This window comes from Haliotis cracherodii, unplaced genomic scaffold, assembly GCF_022045235.1.
Source record: "Haliotis cracherodii isolate W230 unplaced genomic scaffold, xgHalCrac1.p SCAF_3, whole genome shotgun sequence".
Taxonomy (NCBI): domain Eukaryota; kingdom Metazoa; phylum Mollusca; class Gastropoda; order Lepetellida; family Haliotidae; genus Haliotis; species Haliotis cracherodii.
In genome coordinates this window covers 35,191,169-35,209,797 of record NW_027266286.1, presented here as the reverse complement: position 1 = coordinate 35,209,797, position 18,629 = coordinate 35,191,169, and the positions used below count along the sequence as shown (strand labels likewise).

At 39.8% G+C, this 18,629-nt stretch overlaps 1 protein-coding gene and 1 long non-coding RNA gene across 3 annotated transcripts in view; one reads left to right on the top strand and one right to left on the bottom strand.

Moving 5' to 3' along the window:
* The window catches only part of LOC139475942 (protein O-mannosyl-transferase TMTC2-like), a 555,954-nt gene that overhangs the window by 86,483 nt on the left and 450,842 nt on the right, over window positions 1-18,629 (top strand). For both annotated transcript variants that reach the window (XR_011654036.1, XM_071259155.1), the window contains exon 3: window positions 10,801-11,635. Coding sequence is in view for 1 of the 2 variants with exons in the window: in XM_071259155.1 (XP_071115256.1) it covers window positions 10,801-11,635 (835 nt within the window). In the remaining variant the exon portion in view is untranslated. The remainder of the gene's footprint in view (window positions 1-10,800; window positions 11,636-18,629) is intronic.
* Window positions 13,657-16,763, bottom strand: LOC139475948 (uncharacterized). The gene is made up of 3 exons (XR_011654037.1): window positions 16,710-16,763; window positions 14,791-14,886; window positions 13,657-13,672 (listed from the first exon to the last, which is right to left on the bottom strand). It is a non-coding gene; the product is annotated as an uncharacterized lncRNA (long non-coding RNA).

The following is an 18,629-nucleotide window of genomic DNA, read 5'->3' as shown; positions in this document are numbered from 1 at the left end:
ACCCAAAGGTATATTTGTGTGCAAAATAGATGTCTCCGAGTTGTCTCTAGAGGAAACACAAAAAGGGTTGGATGCACTACACGAGCAACTATGTTCCTTTGGATACGAGATATATTCCATAGACTATACTAGAGACTTTTCTGGTGTACTAGATAGGAAAAAACTAGTGGAATACCTTCAAAGCGAGGAATACTTTCTACAAGGTATACAATACAATAGTGGAGAAAGAGAAGGAACAATTCTAGACAATACAGCGTCTGTAGGAGAACATGTATGTACTTGGGTATACAGTAGGAACAATAGATCATTTTCTGCGAAGATATACAACAAAGTTGTTTCGGAATTCCAAATCCACATCTTTGCGAATACGTAAATTGTCCAAATAGACACCTAAGAAAAACATTTTTGCATCCAGACGTACAGAAAAGGGGTTGTTCTCGAATAGAAGTATCTGTGTATGCACCAGACGAAGACACAGGACCTTGGGTTGTAGACGAAATTCTAGAGTTGGTATCCCCCAAAGAAGAACCACTATTTCTCAAACAACCACCAGAAAGCCAATGGAGAAACTTGGCAAAGAAATTGGATAGATGTTGTATAGTCGCCTCTAGACCTCTTGGTAAGATATTTGCAGCACGGTATGCACACATAAAAACTAGGAGAATAGCAAGGATACATATACATCCGAAAAAAGAGACAGTAGAAGATCCGTCGAAATGGGAAAGAGCAGTAGAATTTGCAATTGGAGACTTTGGGTTTCGCGCTTGTCCAATATTTCGTATAGACATACTATCTTCCACAAACGAAGGTGTGGAGTTTGGACCACTTTGATGCTATACAAAAGCAAAGAATTCCAAAACTATTCTTGCACCATCCAAACAACCAACAAAAATATCCAAGGCAGATACAAACCAAAAGTTGCAAAATTGGATCCCAAGGATACATATACAGCACCAATACTATGCAAAATAGGAAGAGAAAAGAGAACAATATATAGGAAAAAAGATAGATTGGTACCTGGTGTGACCACCATTAGCATTGATCACTGCCACACATCTCCTCTACATTGAGTGGATCAGACGATTTGTAAAGGCCTTTGGGATACTCCTGCACACATCCAGAGCAGCTGTGCGTAGTTCATCGGCAGTTGTAGGGACTGGGCACACATTGTGCAGACGCCTTTGAACCTCATCCCACAAGTGTTCGATGGGGTTCAGATCGGGGCTGAGGGCTGGCCACGGTAGAACACGGATGCTGTGTTGTTGCAGAAAGGCCATGGTAGCTCTGGCAACATGGGGATGAGCGTTGTCCTGCTGGAAAATGTGTTGTTGATGTTGTGCAAAAAATGGAACAACGTGGGGTCTGATCACTTGGTCGATATACCGCTGAGCAGTGACACCGTGTCCTCGACCTTGACCAACATTCAGAAAGCACATGGGTCCAAGTCTCGCATTAAGTCCAATCCCTGCCCATATCATGACGCTAGGTCCACCCCATGGATCCCTTTCCACAACGTTTCTATCAGCGAAACGATCACCTCGACGCCGCCAAATTCTGACTCTTCTGTCTGCATGGGAGACACAAAAGCAACTTTAATCAGAGAAAATGACATGCCTCCACTCACGATGACGCCAATTGTGATGACCCTGTGCCCACTGAAGTCGTGCTTGTCGATGCCGTGGTTGGAGAACTGGACGATGTGCTGGTCGGCGACATCTGAGGTTGTTAGAACGGAGATGTCGGATCACAGTGTCCCGGCTAATGTGTCGATTATGTGTTCCTTTGGTCTGTCGAGCACTTTCACTTGCAGTTAGGAACGGATGTCGCTGGTGTTGACGCGTAATCTGCCGATCTTGTCGAGATGTGGTGACCCTAGGATGACCTCTCCGAGGCAGGTCATCTGTGGTCTATAGCATTGTATCGATGCAGGAGACGGTAAATTGTGGATATGTTAACGTTGAAATGACGGGCAACATCTTTGACAGACTCTCCAGCTTCCAAACGTCTGATAGCCTGGTTTCTCTGAATTTAAGTTAGGCGTGGCATTGTTGACCAAGGAGTGGTAGGTCCAAGAATCGGCCACAGTTTTATACCCACTACAGTTCGTGACAGTTCGTGCATTTTCAATTTAGCGAGAAATGGGTGCATGATACCCACATATTCATTGAAATGATGCGTTTTGGCGATTCGTTTTTTAAGTTGCGTTTTTACTCGGGGCTTCCAAAATGCAACCAAAACTATTGATAACACCATCAGGCTTCACTACATGCTAAAACTCGTATCAATTAATGGTTCCGTGTTTGTTACCTATTTGCTTAAAACCACTTGCGTTTCTTTTGCGTGTGAGTACAAATCGTGATCCTTGCGGGTTACAAATTGTATGTACAGTATAAATCATTGAATATATGCTTTGGTGTTTTGTGATTTTTTATTTTTCGGGTTTTCCCAGATCGAGTCTCTTTTGGAGGGATGATGAGCTCATCTGTAGAGACGTTTTAGTTTTCATATATGAAGTCACCATTAGAGCGGACGTTCATAAAACTAATATTGGTGTCCTGAACCTTCATTCCGCTCACTACTCTGCTTTGGGTATATGTGATGTAGGGTTTGGGTTCGAAGGTCCTTGCTATAGAATATTGTTGATCATTCCTCTTCTCATCTTGGTTCGTTTTCTGCACTCGAATGTGTTTGATAACCTTGATGAAACGTGAAAAGAGTTACCAAACCTGGCTGACTCTATGGTTCATGGGAGATATTGTTTTGTTTTGTTTGGAGAATCGATGCCTATCCAGGATCGATTTTAAGTCGTCGTATTCAGAAAACAATATAATAAGCGCTTTTTGCATATTTTGATTTTTGATCAAGCTACAACTTTTGACCTTTACATATTCATGTTTTTCTTGTTCTTAATGTGTTTGCCATCACAGTTGTGTTTTTTCAAGCAAGTGCTTGTGAAATATATCAGATACTTCATACCTGATATACCGTATTTTCTTGAGTATAGTGTGCACTTTTTTTTGAAAAAACACAGCTGTGTAGAAGGGGGTGCGCATTATACACGAATTATGAGTTTGGGTGTTTTTTTCCCCCATGGAAAGACATTACCGTGAGCACGAAACACCGGAAATACCATGTCAACAAATCCATACTGAAGTACGCAAAATATTTATGTAATTACACTGTCTGTCTATAAAAAGTGTTCTTTGTATTTCTGGACTTATTTTTGTAACTTACTACATTAATTTTATTCAAAATTCCTTATAATATTGTTTTTATTAATTTCTGCGAAATCGTGTGTGAAGCGATCGGAAGATCGCACAACTCACCGTTATTAACAGCAACCACGGTCAGAATACCGCTATTGACGCCTTGAAACGAACTTTAGTTGACAGAGAATGGATACATATATCATAAATGACGTTAAAAGTCATATTTGTTTTTGTTTGACGATTCTATGTCAACATGAAATTCTCGCGCTCACGTGATCACGTGATCACGTGCGCGTGAGCCTTGACAGTGACTGGACAGACATGTTCCATGTAAAAAATAATACCCGGGAATAGCGCTCAGCTGCTTCGCTTAGGGTTATTATTATTTTAAATATGTTTAGTAAAGGCTGCATATAATTAAGAAAATAATGGAATATATTATTCCTGATAAATAAAATAGTTTCAGATACAATTGTTGCCGATCCTTGCATTAAAAATCCTATAAAGTTATATCATTGGGTGTGTCTTGACCGAATCACCAGTCGATTCCAAGAAAACGTGTGTACAGCTGATTGCTGTTTCCGGCTTAGTTTACGAGAAAATACACAAGGTAATCTTAATCCCTAGATATAAAACAATGCCTAGCAGAACAATAATTACTATTTAAACGGTAAATAAACATGTCTGGTGATGTTTTATCTCAAATTTCGAATTTGTACTGACAAAGTTTCTCTGCACCCGTTCGTTTGCCGGACTTCGCTGAAAGGGTACGGTGTAATTTATTTCTGCGAATAATATTGAAATTTCTTTTTTTTCCAAAATATTGAACCCGCTAGAAGGGGGTGCGCATTATACATGGGTGCGCACTATACTCAAGAAAATACGGTACCTCCTATATACCCCTGTGTAATTTTTCTAACGTATGATTGGATGACATTGAAGTCATATGAACAAGGCATAAGAAAAATGAATATGTATAGATGGAATTTGATTATTTTTGGTTGATGCTAAATAATGAACTGGTCGTGAATTGTAAATATTTCATTCAGAAAGTATTGGCAGGTTCATATGGAGTCTTTGTATTTGTAATATCACACAAGTTTGCAACTTTATGTTCTCGCATGTGATTGGATGATGTTGAAGGTCAAGGTCCCAAATAAGGTTGAGTACACAATATCTTGGGAGTTCATGGCTAACATTGACATCAAAGACATTAAAGTGGTAATGACTTTATTAAAGTACCGACTTTCTGTTTGAAAGTTATCTTGCATTGGGCATCTGTTGTCTAAATCAGATGTAATGTTGTTAAACCATCAGTGCTTATGACTTTCATATTAATGTAGCTAGTTCGATCTTGCATTTCTTTCCCAGAGTAACCACAAGATAAGTAGCAGGTTCAGTAAATGGTGTACTTGAGTAGCCATAGGCAAAACAATGACATGAACTCCATGCGTGTTACTGTACTGTCCCTTTACCTGGGATAACACAGTACAGGCTCAGGTCCAGACTCTTATACGTTTGCAAAATGTACACAATAGATTCTTGCAGCAGGTTTAATTGACATCAACCATCAGCTGCTTCATACACATATTCTAATGCTTCAAAGGAGTTTTGTCTGTTTAAAAAAAGTACTGCTTTGAGCATGTGTTTTCTGAAATTAGGAGTGTTCTCATTTAACCAGAAGCACTCATGACTTTTTTTTGACATAATTAGAGGCATAGGCTTTACTGTTTTCCAAATTGTACTGCTTTGGGCACGTGTGAGGTCAACTGTCACTCTATGTGGTAAAGTTAAAATGGTTCTTCAGCTCTTCAGTTCTAAAGGCGGGAAAAACGTCACTTCTTTCCTGTGTGTGTGCTAGAGTCAACACCTGTTTTTTTAATGTCATCTAGCACCTGATATAAGGTAGTCATACTGTTTATTAATTTCTTCAGAAATGTTATTAGGATCTGGCTGGATACATGAGTATAAGAGGGTTTGTTTTTTGTGGTTTTCTCACTGTTGCGTCCTTCACTTCCCCGCTGACATGCCAGAAGTGTGGCCAGTTCATGCTTACTGGAGATCCACATAACTTCTGTTGGAAGTATAGAGAGGCTTCACGTACGGGAGAGGCAAAATGTGACATGTGTTCTCCCCTATCAAAGTCCTTCTTCATGAAGTTAGATGCCTCCATACTCAAGGCAAAGCACAAGGAGGCCTCGAAGAAGAAAGTTGACTCTATCTTATCGTCCCCTAAGGAGACGATCTCTATGCCTTCGACAGAAGCTCCGTCACGATGAACGGCTTCTACTCCCAACTATGAGGAAGAAGTTGTATCAGATGCATGCATCACCATTCCCGGGGTCACAGCCACTGCATGACGAGTTCAGCAAGCTGGTTAAGAATCCTAACACCAAACACATGCTCCTGGCCAGCCGAGTTAAGGATTTAACTACGGTTAACAAGTACTCCATAGACATTGGCAGGTATCTCAATTGGTTCATCGCAGGAATCTGACATGCTACGCCACCTCTACCAACGTCTTTTGTCTTTTGATGATGTCCCAGCAGAAACTCTGATTTCCATCCAAACAGACCAAGTGGGACTTATGCACTCTGCTACACACAATTTGTCAGCATGCAGGAGGATATGCTATCTACGCAGGCCTTGACTGCTTCAACATCAACAACTCCTGTCTCAAGTCAGATCAAGGGCTGTCTCCAAGCATGCCAAGCAGAAGGTCATGTCACAGCCAGTCACATCATCAACGGTCTTTAACAACAAGCTGGGCCAATCAGGAGGAGTCAGACAGGACACGACAAAGAGATTTCAAGTGTCTATGATCAACCTGGCAGTCAAGTCACATTGACCGCAGTACCCGCCTAAACCATCACGAGAACCGGCCAGGAATTCCTCTTTCCACGAACCACCGCGAAAGAAGTATATCTCATCAGCAAAGGGATTCCTACCCGGCATCCCCGCGTTATGACAAGCCATCGTCAGACTCCTTTCGGAACTCAGACTCCGGGGATCTGGCCATAGAGGTTTCAAGTCTGGAGGTTGCAGGGATAGAAGATGACCCTTCCAGGCATCACAGTTCCTATCGTAATGATTTTGTCTATGGATAAAGATACACAACTTCCCCCATTCAACGGGGGCACGGGTGGCCCAGTCGTCTAAGGCGCCGCGATTCGCTGTGCAGAGTTGCGTCCCTTGGGCACGCCAGAAACCTATGATTGTGGGTTCGAATCCCGGTTCGTCCCGATTATGTTTCTAGGTTTGTCAGCACCATACCCGTGCTCGTGGGTTTCACCGAAGTGGTAAACGTCTGAGACCTGCATCACTTCGGGCTTTCCTTCCACATTAAGCTGACACGCCGCGATATAACTGGAATACTGTTAAAAGCGGCGTTAAACCAACATCACTCACTCACTCCCCCATTCAACACAACGCCTTCTCAGGGTCCAGTGGGAGGGTTTCTTTTGTCATTCGCCGAAAATTTGATGCACATTACGACCGACAACTGGATTTTAGACGTTATCCATCACAAGCTACATATTCTCAAGAACCCTGGACTTGTATCGTGTCCAGAGGAACGCATGTTTCACCTGAAAGGTGCCAAACTGGACACAGCCGGTTTATGGACCGAGACAGAAACAGCTATACACATAAACTGCAGAGAGAGGAAAGCAATCTATTATGCTCTCCAGACTTGGAAATATCGCCTCATCAAATCATCCGTGCTGATTGCCACAGACAACATGAGAGTGGTGGCCTACATTCAGAAGCAAGGCGAAAACCAAGTCCAGTTCGCTGATGATGGAAACACCTCGGCTATTTGCTTTGAGCGACTCATTCAGCCGCCGGATGGAAATGAGACATATTCCAGGCAAACTGAACATACTAGTGGACAGCCTGTCCCGGAGAGGGAGGATCGTTACCATGGAGTGGACTCTTCACCCAGACGTTTTTACCTGGATAACCTCCGTTTGGGACACCCCGCATCTGGACCTCTTCACGACCTGTCTCAACCATCAACTTCCGGTTTACGTCAGCCCAGTTCCAAGTCTGAGAGCTCTCCAGATAGATGCACTATCCATGGATTGGACAGGACTGTTCGCCTACGCGTACCCACCATGGTGTCTCCTAGACAAGGTCATACATAAGTTGGAAGTGACAGATTGCACAATCATCCGCATCGCTCCAACTTGGCCAAACAGGACATGGCATCCCAGACTACTATCGCTCCTGATGGGCGAGCCACTCACTCTTCCACTTCACAAAGATCTCCTGCGTCAGCCCAGGTCGAACCTATTTTTTCTCCAATCTTCCCAGCCTCCATCGCCTCCATCTCACTGCCTGAAAATTATCTCACAGAGAATGCAGGCCTCCGGGTACTCTCAAGCTGCCTATACTGCTGTCACAAGATCATGGAGATCATCATCCGCCAAACTTTATGACAACAGATGTAACAAATTCGTCTAGGTGAGACACAGATGTGGTCTAACTAATGTCACAGTGGACATTCCCATGGTTGTGAATTTCCTGTTACACCTATGACAGGATAATAACTTCTGATATGGAACCATTGAAGGATATAGATCCTCCCTCCATTCTGTTCTCCAGCTCGATGGATTAATGATTGTAACATATCCGGTGCTTAACACACTCATTCAGCCTAGAGGATATTCACATTTCCCAGATCTTCCCAAAATGGAATTTATCAGTCGTCCTGCTTGCTCTACTAGCCTCTCCATACGCAAACGCTACTATTCTCCAAAAATCACATAAAGCAGCATTTTTGCTAGCCATGGCTACCGCAGCTAGAGTTTCTGAACACCATGCTTTCAACTATTCCAGTCTCACTCACGCTCCCAACTGGACCTCCATCCCCGTCTACCAGACTTTATTGCCAAGAATCAGTCCATGGCTCCTGGTCCATTGGGTCACAGACATTATACTATTCCCGCCTTGGCACCTATGGTGGATCATCCCGATTGCCTCCTTTGTCCTGTACGAGCTCTCATGTTCTATCTGACAGCCACTTATCCACATCGCCAACAACAAAGACGTCTATTCATCTCGTGCAAGACCCACTTGGATGAAGATATCACTAAAACTATGGTTGCTGGTTGGCAACAACCTTAGCAACAAGTTATTGGCAAGCACAAGATACTCCTCCTATTTTGGGTTCTAGCTCTGCCCATGAAATCTCAGTTTTGGCAACAAGTCTGGCATCCTGGTCATCCGTGTCCATTGAACAAGTCGGAGCAGGATGCCAATGGGGGTCACACAATACTTTCACTGGCTTTTACTTGTGAGATATCCAGCCAGACTTGACAGGTATTCATTCGTTGGGAATGATTATACGTCAATGTCCCTTGTTTTTCCTTCTTTCTATGAGGATCTGTCATCAGCAGCTACAGACTAACTAGTATGGTATGTAACAAATTCAAGGGCTACCTGTATTAGAAAAGCTGACAAACAGATCTACCGGAAGTGACGTCACAATCGGAAGGAATATAGACTGAAAGTGACATTATAACCGGAAGTGACGTCATGAATGACGTCAGATGTTCTAGAAATGACATCATAAACCAGTTGTAAAAGAGGAATTGACATAAATAGAACCGGAAGTGACGTCATAACAGGAAGTTGATAAACCGGAAGTGACGTCACTCTCAGAATCAGAGACAAATGATGAGTTAAAATAGAACTCAAGACATCATTTCATGACTCTCAGCAAATAATAAGGTACTTCAGGTGAAGGTATCACATATTGACTGATATAATCATAATACAGTATTGGATTGCTATCAACAACACAGGGAGTTACTTGAGGCAGATCCCACCTTATTTTTTTTATCCCTCTGGTATACTCTAGCTATGATGTATAGTTATCGTTGTTAATAATTCTAAGAATACTACCTCTATTACATCAGGAAGTACTCCCACCCACCTCCCCAATTCATCTGCCTCTAGTGATGTTTTGGAAAGAAGTGACTTTTTTCCCGCCTTTTTGCACTGAAGAGCTAAAGAGCTACCTGGGCTATTAGGGGAACAACTAGTTGTGTGTAGTTGATAGTGAAGAGGACTTCTTTGTGTGTAGTTAACAGTGAAGAGGACTTCTGTTGAAAATCTGAAGATTTAGTAATAGTATGTCTGCCGCAAAAATACAGGATTTATGGCTATGATGTAATAGAGGTAGTATTCTTAGAATTATTAACAATGATAACTATTGCTCGGTAATTCTTGCGAATGTTTAAAATATATATAGCGTTTCGGGATATTATAACCCGTGTTCGTTTCTCAACTGATTACTTAGTTTGTTTCAGGTGTTTCACAAAGGTTTGAAGTCTTAAAGGTCAGCCGAGAAAGCCCACGTGACAGCTATTTTCATAGTGTCCATGGTTCTTTAAAAAAACTAAGAGTTAGATAACAATGAACAATCAAGCAACCTATTATCGGCTAATCCTTTGAACAAAGTATGTTGTTTTTTCATCTGCACTTCACACCATGATATGAGTCTATTACGTCTGCTTTAGTAAACCTACACATGTAAACACTTACTTCTGACAAATCCACTGTGATTAATCAATCAACATATTTTCTGTTGATCCTTTTATGGCAAGGAATGATTAGTTGATCTGGGCTGGCGTGCATATTACATAACATACATTTCACCCTACTTCAAACCTGGATTCAGATTAAATAATTACCCCAGACACGAGAAATGACAAATGAGAATCTTTCTCAGTTAATCTGAGTGGTGCTACCACTAACTATACCTGTAATAAATTCATTAACTGAGCTTCAAGTGAATGACAACAAATACGCAGGTGTAGGGTTATACCACGAAACATGGATGACAACAAGAGATAGCAATCATATCATCCGCGCAACCCCAAATCCGAAAATGCTTTCACTGCATGGATACTTTTTTTATTATCAAACTATAACCATCAGGGATATTTCCAAATACTGATATCCGACGAGCTTCCACCGTTCTTTTTGTTTGTTTCTTTTGTCTGAAGAAATTAATTAACATGCGCCATTTTTTGAAATCTTCATAGAAAACGGTTAACCAATCAGTGTTCAAAAAAATGTAAAACAAATATTTCCTCCAAGTTGATTTAGCTGTCCTTACAGACGGTAGCCCAGTCTCTTGTCACGCTTGGTTGCGTTAGCCAGCAAATCAACTCAAGGCAGCTTGTGAGCCCTAACAGGCACTATTTTAGACAGCTGAGAAAAAGCCAGAGATTAGTGCCCCTTTAAGTTCCCCTTTAAGTGATAGTTATAATGGTTTCAGAGTTTTGTAATGGAGGTTAATCCCAAAATAGTGCAGTCTCACAGTCCATTACACTTAATGCGTCTCAGTAGTTGCACTTCTCAGATTTTTGTTTGTATAAACTCTCCATTACTGTCAGCTTTCTATGTTAGGAATTGATATACTTAAAGCACCTGTGCACAATAGTGAGTATTGCCCATCTGTGTTTCAAACACTCGATCAGACTGCACTGATGCCAATGTACTGGACAACCACCCAAAATATTACATCTTTGTTAGTATTTAATGGCATCACAAATAATTTGTGTGTGTTTATATTTTGCAGAGCCATTTTCGAGGTCTGTGTGAGGGACTGGTGCTACTTTCGACGTGTGGTATCTCTCTTGTGGCTACCAGAATCTACTTCATGGGGAACAAACCACCAGAGTTCGCTCCCTCGGATAACCCAGCTTCTGACTCTGATTGCATGATGACTAGATTTCTAACCTATCACTTCCTGCCTACTCTTAACATATGGCTGCTCCTATGTCCCTCAATCCTCAGCTTTGATTGGTCCATGGAGTCTGTGCCATTGGTTGAAAGACTCAGTGATTATAGAAATGTATATACAGTCATCATGTACATTTCAATAGCCTATTTTGCTCAGGTTATTTTAAAGCAGTTGAACCAAACAGTCAGAAATCCATACCTGGGACTGAAATCACAGATGAATGGCAATGGGGTTCACCATAATGTCAATAATGGTAAAATAAACCCAACCAATTGCAAACCAAGGTTAAAAAGACGAGAATCTGCAAGTTCTTCTGAGAATGAAGAACTTGTGACTCCATCTGTATCTGCTAAACACAGCAATGTGCTCATTGTTTCTTTAGCCATAATTATTTTTCCATTTATACCAGCCTCAAATTTATTTTTCTATGTAGGATTTGTCATAGCTGAAAGGATTTTGTACATTCCTAGCATGGGGTTTTGCCTTTTGATTGCTGAAGGAGCAGAAATCCTGTACAGCATGTGTTCCAGTCCTAGCAAGAGACGCCTTGTACTCATGGCTGTTGCTGTGATACTGATGCTGTTCAGTGCTAAGACTGTCTCTAGGAACTTTGCCTGGCACACTGAGGAGAAGCTTTACACTTCAGGGATCAAGGTGAACCCAGCCAAAGGTATATAAAATAGATTTCATGGCCAGAATATAATTTTTCACCTGTTGTAATGCCATTTCAACCGATTTAGTTTAAGCTAAAACATTTCACTGTTCTTTTGTATGGCTCATGATTCTTATAGTATGAGGATTCCAAGTGAATGGACAAGGTAAGTTGTATGTTTTAAAGTTTTGTGTACATGTTGATAACTGTACCCTGTCACAAATTGGGTGCTTGATCTAGAAATGTGTATTATATAGAAACGGGCTCTGTCCGGCCGTCCATCCGCCATGTTTCGTTTCTGGAGCATAACTCAGAAACCACTCAGAAACCGTTCAATATTTTTTCATGAAACTTTACAGGTCTGTCAAGTACATGCTGAACAGGTGCCTTTTGCTATTTAGAAATTTTTATTTTTTACGTTTCCATGGCAACAAGATGGACTTAGGTTCTGTGAGGGTAGGGTTCATTTCCGGAGCATAACTCATAAACCGTTCAATATTTTTTCATGTAAAATTTGCCTGGCTTGTCAGGTACATGCTGAACTGGTGCCTTGTCTGCCATAGACAATTGACATTTCACACATGCTACATGTGGTTGACACTTGTTCACTGTAGGCTGATTATGTTGTTTGTGGTAAGTGCATTGTCACCATGATGGCATGAATCCCAGGGAAGTGCTGTCTGCCAGGTCAAGTAAACCATGTCAACCAGTTCGCTCATCACAAACCGGAGATTCAACCCAGGTAGCATGCCATCATCGGCACTGCACCGGCCCAGCATCGGCCCAGTGTCGGCAAACATTGTCGGGCCGATGAAGTTTTGCTCATCGGATCGACATCGGCCCAACGCCGGCAAACATCATCGGCCCTGCATCGGCACTGCTCCGGCCCAGCATTGGCTCAGCGACAGTAAACATTGTCGGGCCGATGAAGTTTTGCTCATCGGATCGATATTGGCACAACGTCGTAAATAGTTATCTGGCCAGCCTTCGTCCAGAAATAGGCAACTGTTATGGAATCAGCATCGGATGGACATCGGCCCAATGTCGACAACAATTATCAGCGCAGCATCTGCCATCTGCCATTGTCTTAAATAGGCTGATGTCATCAGAAGTCATAACTGACAACATCTCATCTTAATATTTCATGTAAATGATGCCACAATAGAACTTTTCCAATTGTAGTGTTAGGGTACATAAAACTAAACATTTCTAAAAGCTGCAACTAGCTGTGATGTTAAAGTTACAAAGATAAAAGGTAAAACTAAAAATACTGAATTTTTAAAAAGATAATATTTTTTTATCATAGTTAATACTTTGAAAACCAAATGTAAGTAATATAAATACTTCTAGCTATCCAAAACAATCGAAATGATTACACTAGTTACAGTACTATTTTTTATGTACCCCAATACATGTGTAGTTAATACTTATAAATAAACACAAAGAGCAAAATAGAATAATAAACTTTATTATTAATTAATTATTATTTACAAGAAAACAGTGTTACTACCTGCAACAAGGCAGATATGAAACATATATTCTCAAAACCAGTTTTAAAACACAGTCTAAACATATACCCCTCATATTGCCCTGCAAAATTTCATTTATGTGGCTTCAAATTCGTTTGCGAGACGAACTTTTCCCCCCTATTTCATCAAGTTAAAAAAGCATGAAGCAAAGGCCATAACTCCATACAAAATAAGTTCTTATAACCATCTTCTGGAGTTTGTACCTTAGATAAACACGGAAAGTTTCATTTACTAACTTCAGTAGTGTCCAAGAGAAGCTGGCAGTATATGTTCCAAGTTCAAAAACAAGGGTCATAACCCTGTGAAAAATATGTTGTCAACACCAGCTTTTTGGATTTCTTTGTTCCGTTGCAATTCAGCACTTTTGTTTGCAGATTCTCAATCTACACCTCTGTTTTTCAGTACGCGTTTTCCTTATGCCATTTCTAAGCCTTGCTCCTGGAACTCGAAGCCTTTCTTTTACACAGGTCACCATGTACTTGTCAGTGGCTTGTAAGAGCCCAGCTACAGGCTTCCTCCTCAGCTTCTGTTACAAATGATAGCAAAAAATGCATATTATAAGTCATTGCATGCACTCTCACAATTACGAGTAATGGACTTCACAAGTGTGTCAAAACAAGCTATTGATAATATAATGGAATAATAGAATAAGTAATACCCTGTTCACATGCACCACCTTACATATGTGTGTATAGATTATTTTAAGTATTGACACCTGTTAATAAATACAGGGTTCACTCAAGGAATTTTCTGCCATGGGCCCTTTATGTGACAATTTCATATATTCCCTAGGTACACCTGCACTTGCCCATACAGCACAATGTTAAAATGTCCCATTGTATTTGAAAATGTGAGCCTTTTTCCAAATTTAGGGGCTAAAAGCAGAAGGCCCCGCCCTAGAATTATCGGAATCCCAGTAAGTAAATTGATGAGTTTATAATATGTGTAAATAAGTAAATTGAATTATGTGTAATTATATACGCAAATAACATAACCCCTCCCAATATTGCATGGTAGATCCCTAATCTGTTTCTTATGTCAATTAAAAAAGATTTTATAACTGACATATCACCCTATTAATTTAGCCCAATAAACATCCCCAATAACCACATGATAACCCCCCTCCTCCAATCTTGCTGGAGAAAAGTTTTAGGTGTGCAATTTCTCTTGTATGTCCATCAAAAGTAAGTCAGCATGAAATTTCATTTGGAAGATTACCATAGTAAGTGTCAGGGGCCCTTAATAGGGCAAACATGATATTAAATATATGCTTATAAATATTTCAAGCAGAAACATGTATCAGTTGGTTTGGTTTGTTGTTTAACGCCTCACTCAGCAATATTCCAGCTATATGACGGCGGTCTGTAAATAATTGAGTCTGGACCAGACAATCAAGTGACTATCATCACGAGCATCAATCCATGCAATTGGGATCGATGACATGCATCAACCAAGTCAGAGAGCCTCACCTCCCGATCCCATTAGTCGCCTCATCCCATACGACAAGCATAGTTGCCTTTTACGGCAAGCATGGGTTGCTGAAGATATCTTCTTAGATATCTTCTACCCCGGATCTTCTATATGAATCAAAATTGGAGTAAATTTCCCATACTTGATACATCTAAAGAAATTTAATCCACTCACCAGTGCTCTCTCAGTTGCTCGATTTTGGAAAAGCTGCTAAGAGTTCATTCAGCTCATCCATGTTTGCCAATAGGCAATGGCTGAACATCTGGTTTTCTTAAATAGAAATATAAGAATATTATATATCAAGGTTGTGTAGCAGCAGTGAGCACTAAGCTATTATGGTGATGATGTCAAGAGGTTGAGGGGAATATTGCTCAAAACATAAAAGTAACATTTAAATAAAGCTTTGGCCATACACAGATATCAGGTCCTTTCCTTAATTCATACATCTTATCTCGTATATTTGCACTTGTACATACAGTCCTTATCTGGAGCCATGTAGCAGAAAAATTTCTCAGGGAAAGTAGTTTCACTTTAATAGCTATAGCCGCATCCATTGAAAAGCAGTGAGAAAATCCCCATATTGACATAATATTGAACCGATCCTGTGAAGTCTGGTTATCACAAAACAGATTTCATTTATTATATGATACCAAAATATGTAGATTACATCATGGTAAACCAAAACTGCAAATAAACGTTTATCATTAAAAGATCAGATACCAAGGTATGTACATATTACAAACACTTGTATGCCAAAAATAGCAGGAAAGTATTGGGGACAAGTAATTTTATGCACAGTTTCAATGCTTGTAAACATAGGAAAAGGGATAATGATAAACTGAAACAATATATCTTTAGTTAGAATAAATCAAATTTGAAACAAGGCTCTGGGTGTTTTTCTACAATGGATAATGTCCTGAAAAATCTGTATTGAAGTATCTATTCTTCCTCATCAAAGTTTTACAATTAATTTGAATTTTGATTAAATAAATGACATTCTAAATTGTCTTGTAATATATATTTAGCATCATACCTTTGAAATAGTACATTTTTTAAATTTATATCAGTATTTCATCACAAATGTACATCATAAATTATTTAAGTAGATAAGACTACCACCCCCCCCCCCCCCCCAAAAAAAAAAGATTAATAAATAAAAAAATAAAATCCATTCTGAATTAGCCATATCTCAAAACCTTAATCAATCGATACAGATACCATACATCGGTATAAGATTTCTGATCGATATATAGGTCTAGGTCTATGTGAGGTATCCAAGTAGATCTTGATAAAATTGCCCACACCTGTAATACGCATTGATCGTTTACAAAAAGAGCTGTCCTTTCATTTCGCCCATTATCCAGAAAATGTTCAAAATTCGCAAGTAATTATGACATTAAAAAACATCAATTTTACTCTTTTTTTTATTTCAACTTTTGGGTGATCGAAAACCGAACTCGGCAGTGTAGCTCCGTTCATCGATCAGTAGGAACATTATCTGGATCGCAATGCTGAAAGTTTCCGAAAGCCTCGTTATGAATTTCATGTTCAATGCTTTTTGCGCTGACAGCAATCACAACATTGATTTGTAAATTCGAGTTTGTAATCAATTTCCTAACCTCATCTATCCCCACACTTAACAAATACGCCTGTGACAATGACAAATAAAGCAATGTTCACTCAAAAATACTAATGTAAGTAATTGTTTGGCTATTCATTTGCTTGCCGCTGTAATACTCTCATTCCGAGATTGCGACTCGTTGGTTGAACATCGCTGAATATACATGGAAATAAAACATATCTTGTCATGTTTTGTATTTGCCCTTGTCCCCGCGTTTTGCTAGAAATATGTATATGGTGTTTAAAAAATATAAATAGAGAATCTAGTGAGGATGCAGTGTCACGACATATTCCACGGATTTTGTCATTGACGTAGAATATTGACAGTGTGTTTCTCGAACTTCCAAAACACACAGGCCTAGATTTCTCTACTCACGTTGACACTTTTGAATGAACACTGTTTCTCGTTTAAATTGTAAGGTTTGAAAATGAAATTAACCCCTCGTAAATACAGAAATGAAGTAAACACTTACCGCAAAATAGGTTTTCCCTCAGCCCTCCACGCATCATCCTTTCGTCGTCTGCTTGAAAAGACGCGCGTGAGTAACAGCGCCCTCTATTACAAGAGTAGCTTCGCTTGAAGCATGTTGTGAAAACGTTGGACCAACGTAACATAACCGATCGCGATATTCCAAACTTTTGCCAACATCTTGTATTTTGCTGAATGAATTGTAAGATGTGACGAATCCCGTCTGTATATTCTCTTTCTGTTGTATATGTGCAGCCAAAAATGGTCAGTGAATGTGCTTGATCTATTTCATTTAAAAATTAAAAATAAAGTTAATATTTTGAGTTCGAATAGAATTATTGTATTGTTCGTAATTATATTTGATCTAAGGTTTGTCACATTGTAATCGACAAATGTGTTATTTCTTTTATGTTATCATAACAAAATCAAATCATATATCAGGTTCAATGTCAGTGCCAATCAACAGCATTGGCCCGACAGCGGACCGCTGCGGTTTGCCGATGCCGATATTGCCGGCGGTTGCCGATGTAAAGCCAACGTCGGCCCGATGTAGGTGTGCTAGCTGGGAAGTCACTTTCTATTTTTTAAGAGTCAAAGAGAGTTGTTAGGCAATATACATAATTGCAAGATAAGACCTGTCTCTGTGATATAACCACTGAACCTTTTTTGGTAAATATTTATCTTTTGCTTAGGATTTGCTGCTGTGCTTCCTCATCCACGGAGCGAAAACTCATTGAGAATGAAGATTTGAACATAGCAAACAAAAGCTCACAAGTCCATGTCTCTTGGCAAATGTGGAATGAATGTCATAAAGCTATCTATTCATTTCTATATGTTGCCTGAAGACTTTTTCCATATAACATAAAAACACTCTTTTTCCTAGAAGAAGAATTTCACATCTGTTTTTTTTATGCTTTGAGGAATCGTAACTACAAGCAGTTTCTTTTCATGAAAAATATCAATTTAAAATAAAAATAACATAGATTTCATTTGCAATGAGATCAAAAGGAACCGTACCACACTTTACTTCTATGTACCGAAAATTTGAAATTTATTACATCTCAACTATTTGTGAAGCAGTTTTAGGGGTCATAGAACAGGGGTTAAAAAATCTCCTTGCCCAACAACCAGGGCAAGTGAATTTCCAGTTCAGGCAAATCACACTTAGTATCACTGTTTGTCGTTGTCCATCCAGTTGATGATTTTCAAGTTCAACAAATCTGTACTGAATGTACTTAGTGTATCTTTCTGGCTTCATGTTTTCAATCTATTTCATGAATTCTATTCCAAATTTCATTAAACATTGTTTACATTCCTTTTGTCAAAATCATATGGAGCTGATCTTCCAGTCACCGTTATTTACAGCAATCGTGATCAGATTGACCATTGACACCTTAAAACAAACCTAAGGTGGCAGAGAATGACTACATTAATATGACTTTCCAAAAGTCATAGCTGTTGCTATTTGACTATTACACTTGCGAGCACATGCTTAAAAAGGTGTAAGGCTTTGAAACTCACAAAGAAACAAATGTATTGACATCAAAATACTTTTCTCTGTGTTAGCTAAATCTTTCCTTTGCCATTGGTGCCATGTCAATTTTTAAACAATTTCCATTGCAAACATACAAAGAGATTTATGATAAGTTATGTATTGTCGGTTTCACCGAAGTGGTAAACGTCCGAGACCTGCACCACTGCGGGATTTCCTCCCACATTAAGCTGACACGCCGCGATATAACTGGAATGCTGTTAAAAGCGGCGTTTAACCAAACTCACTCACTCACTCACCCACTCAACAGATATCCACTTCACTATCTGCCATCCCAACCAGTTGTAAGGTTAATTGTACCTTGTGCAAAGGCATTTGCACACAGTGGAAATCATCACTTTCCTTTTGTGGAAAGCAGCCCCACACCAGTTC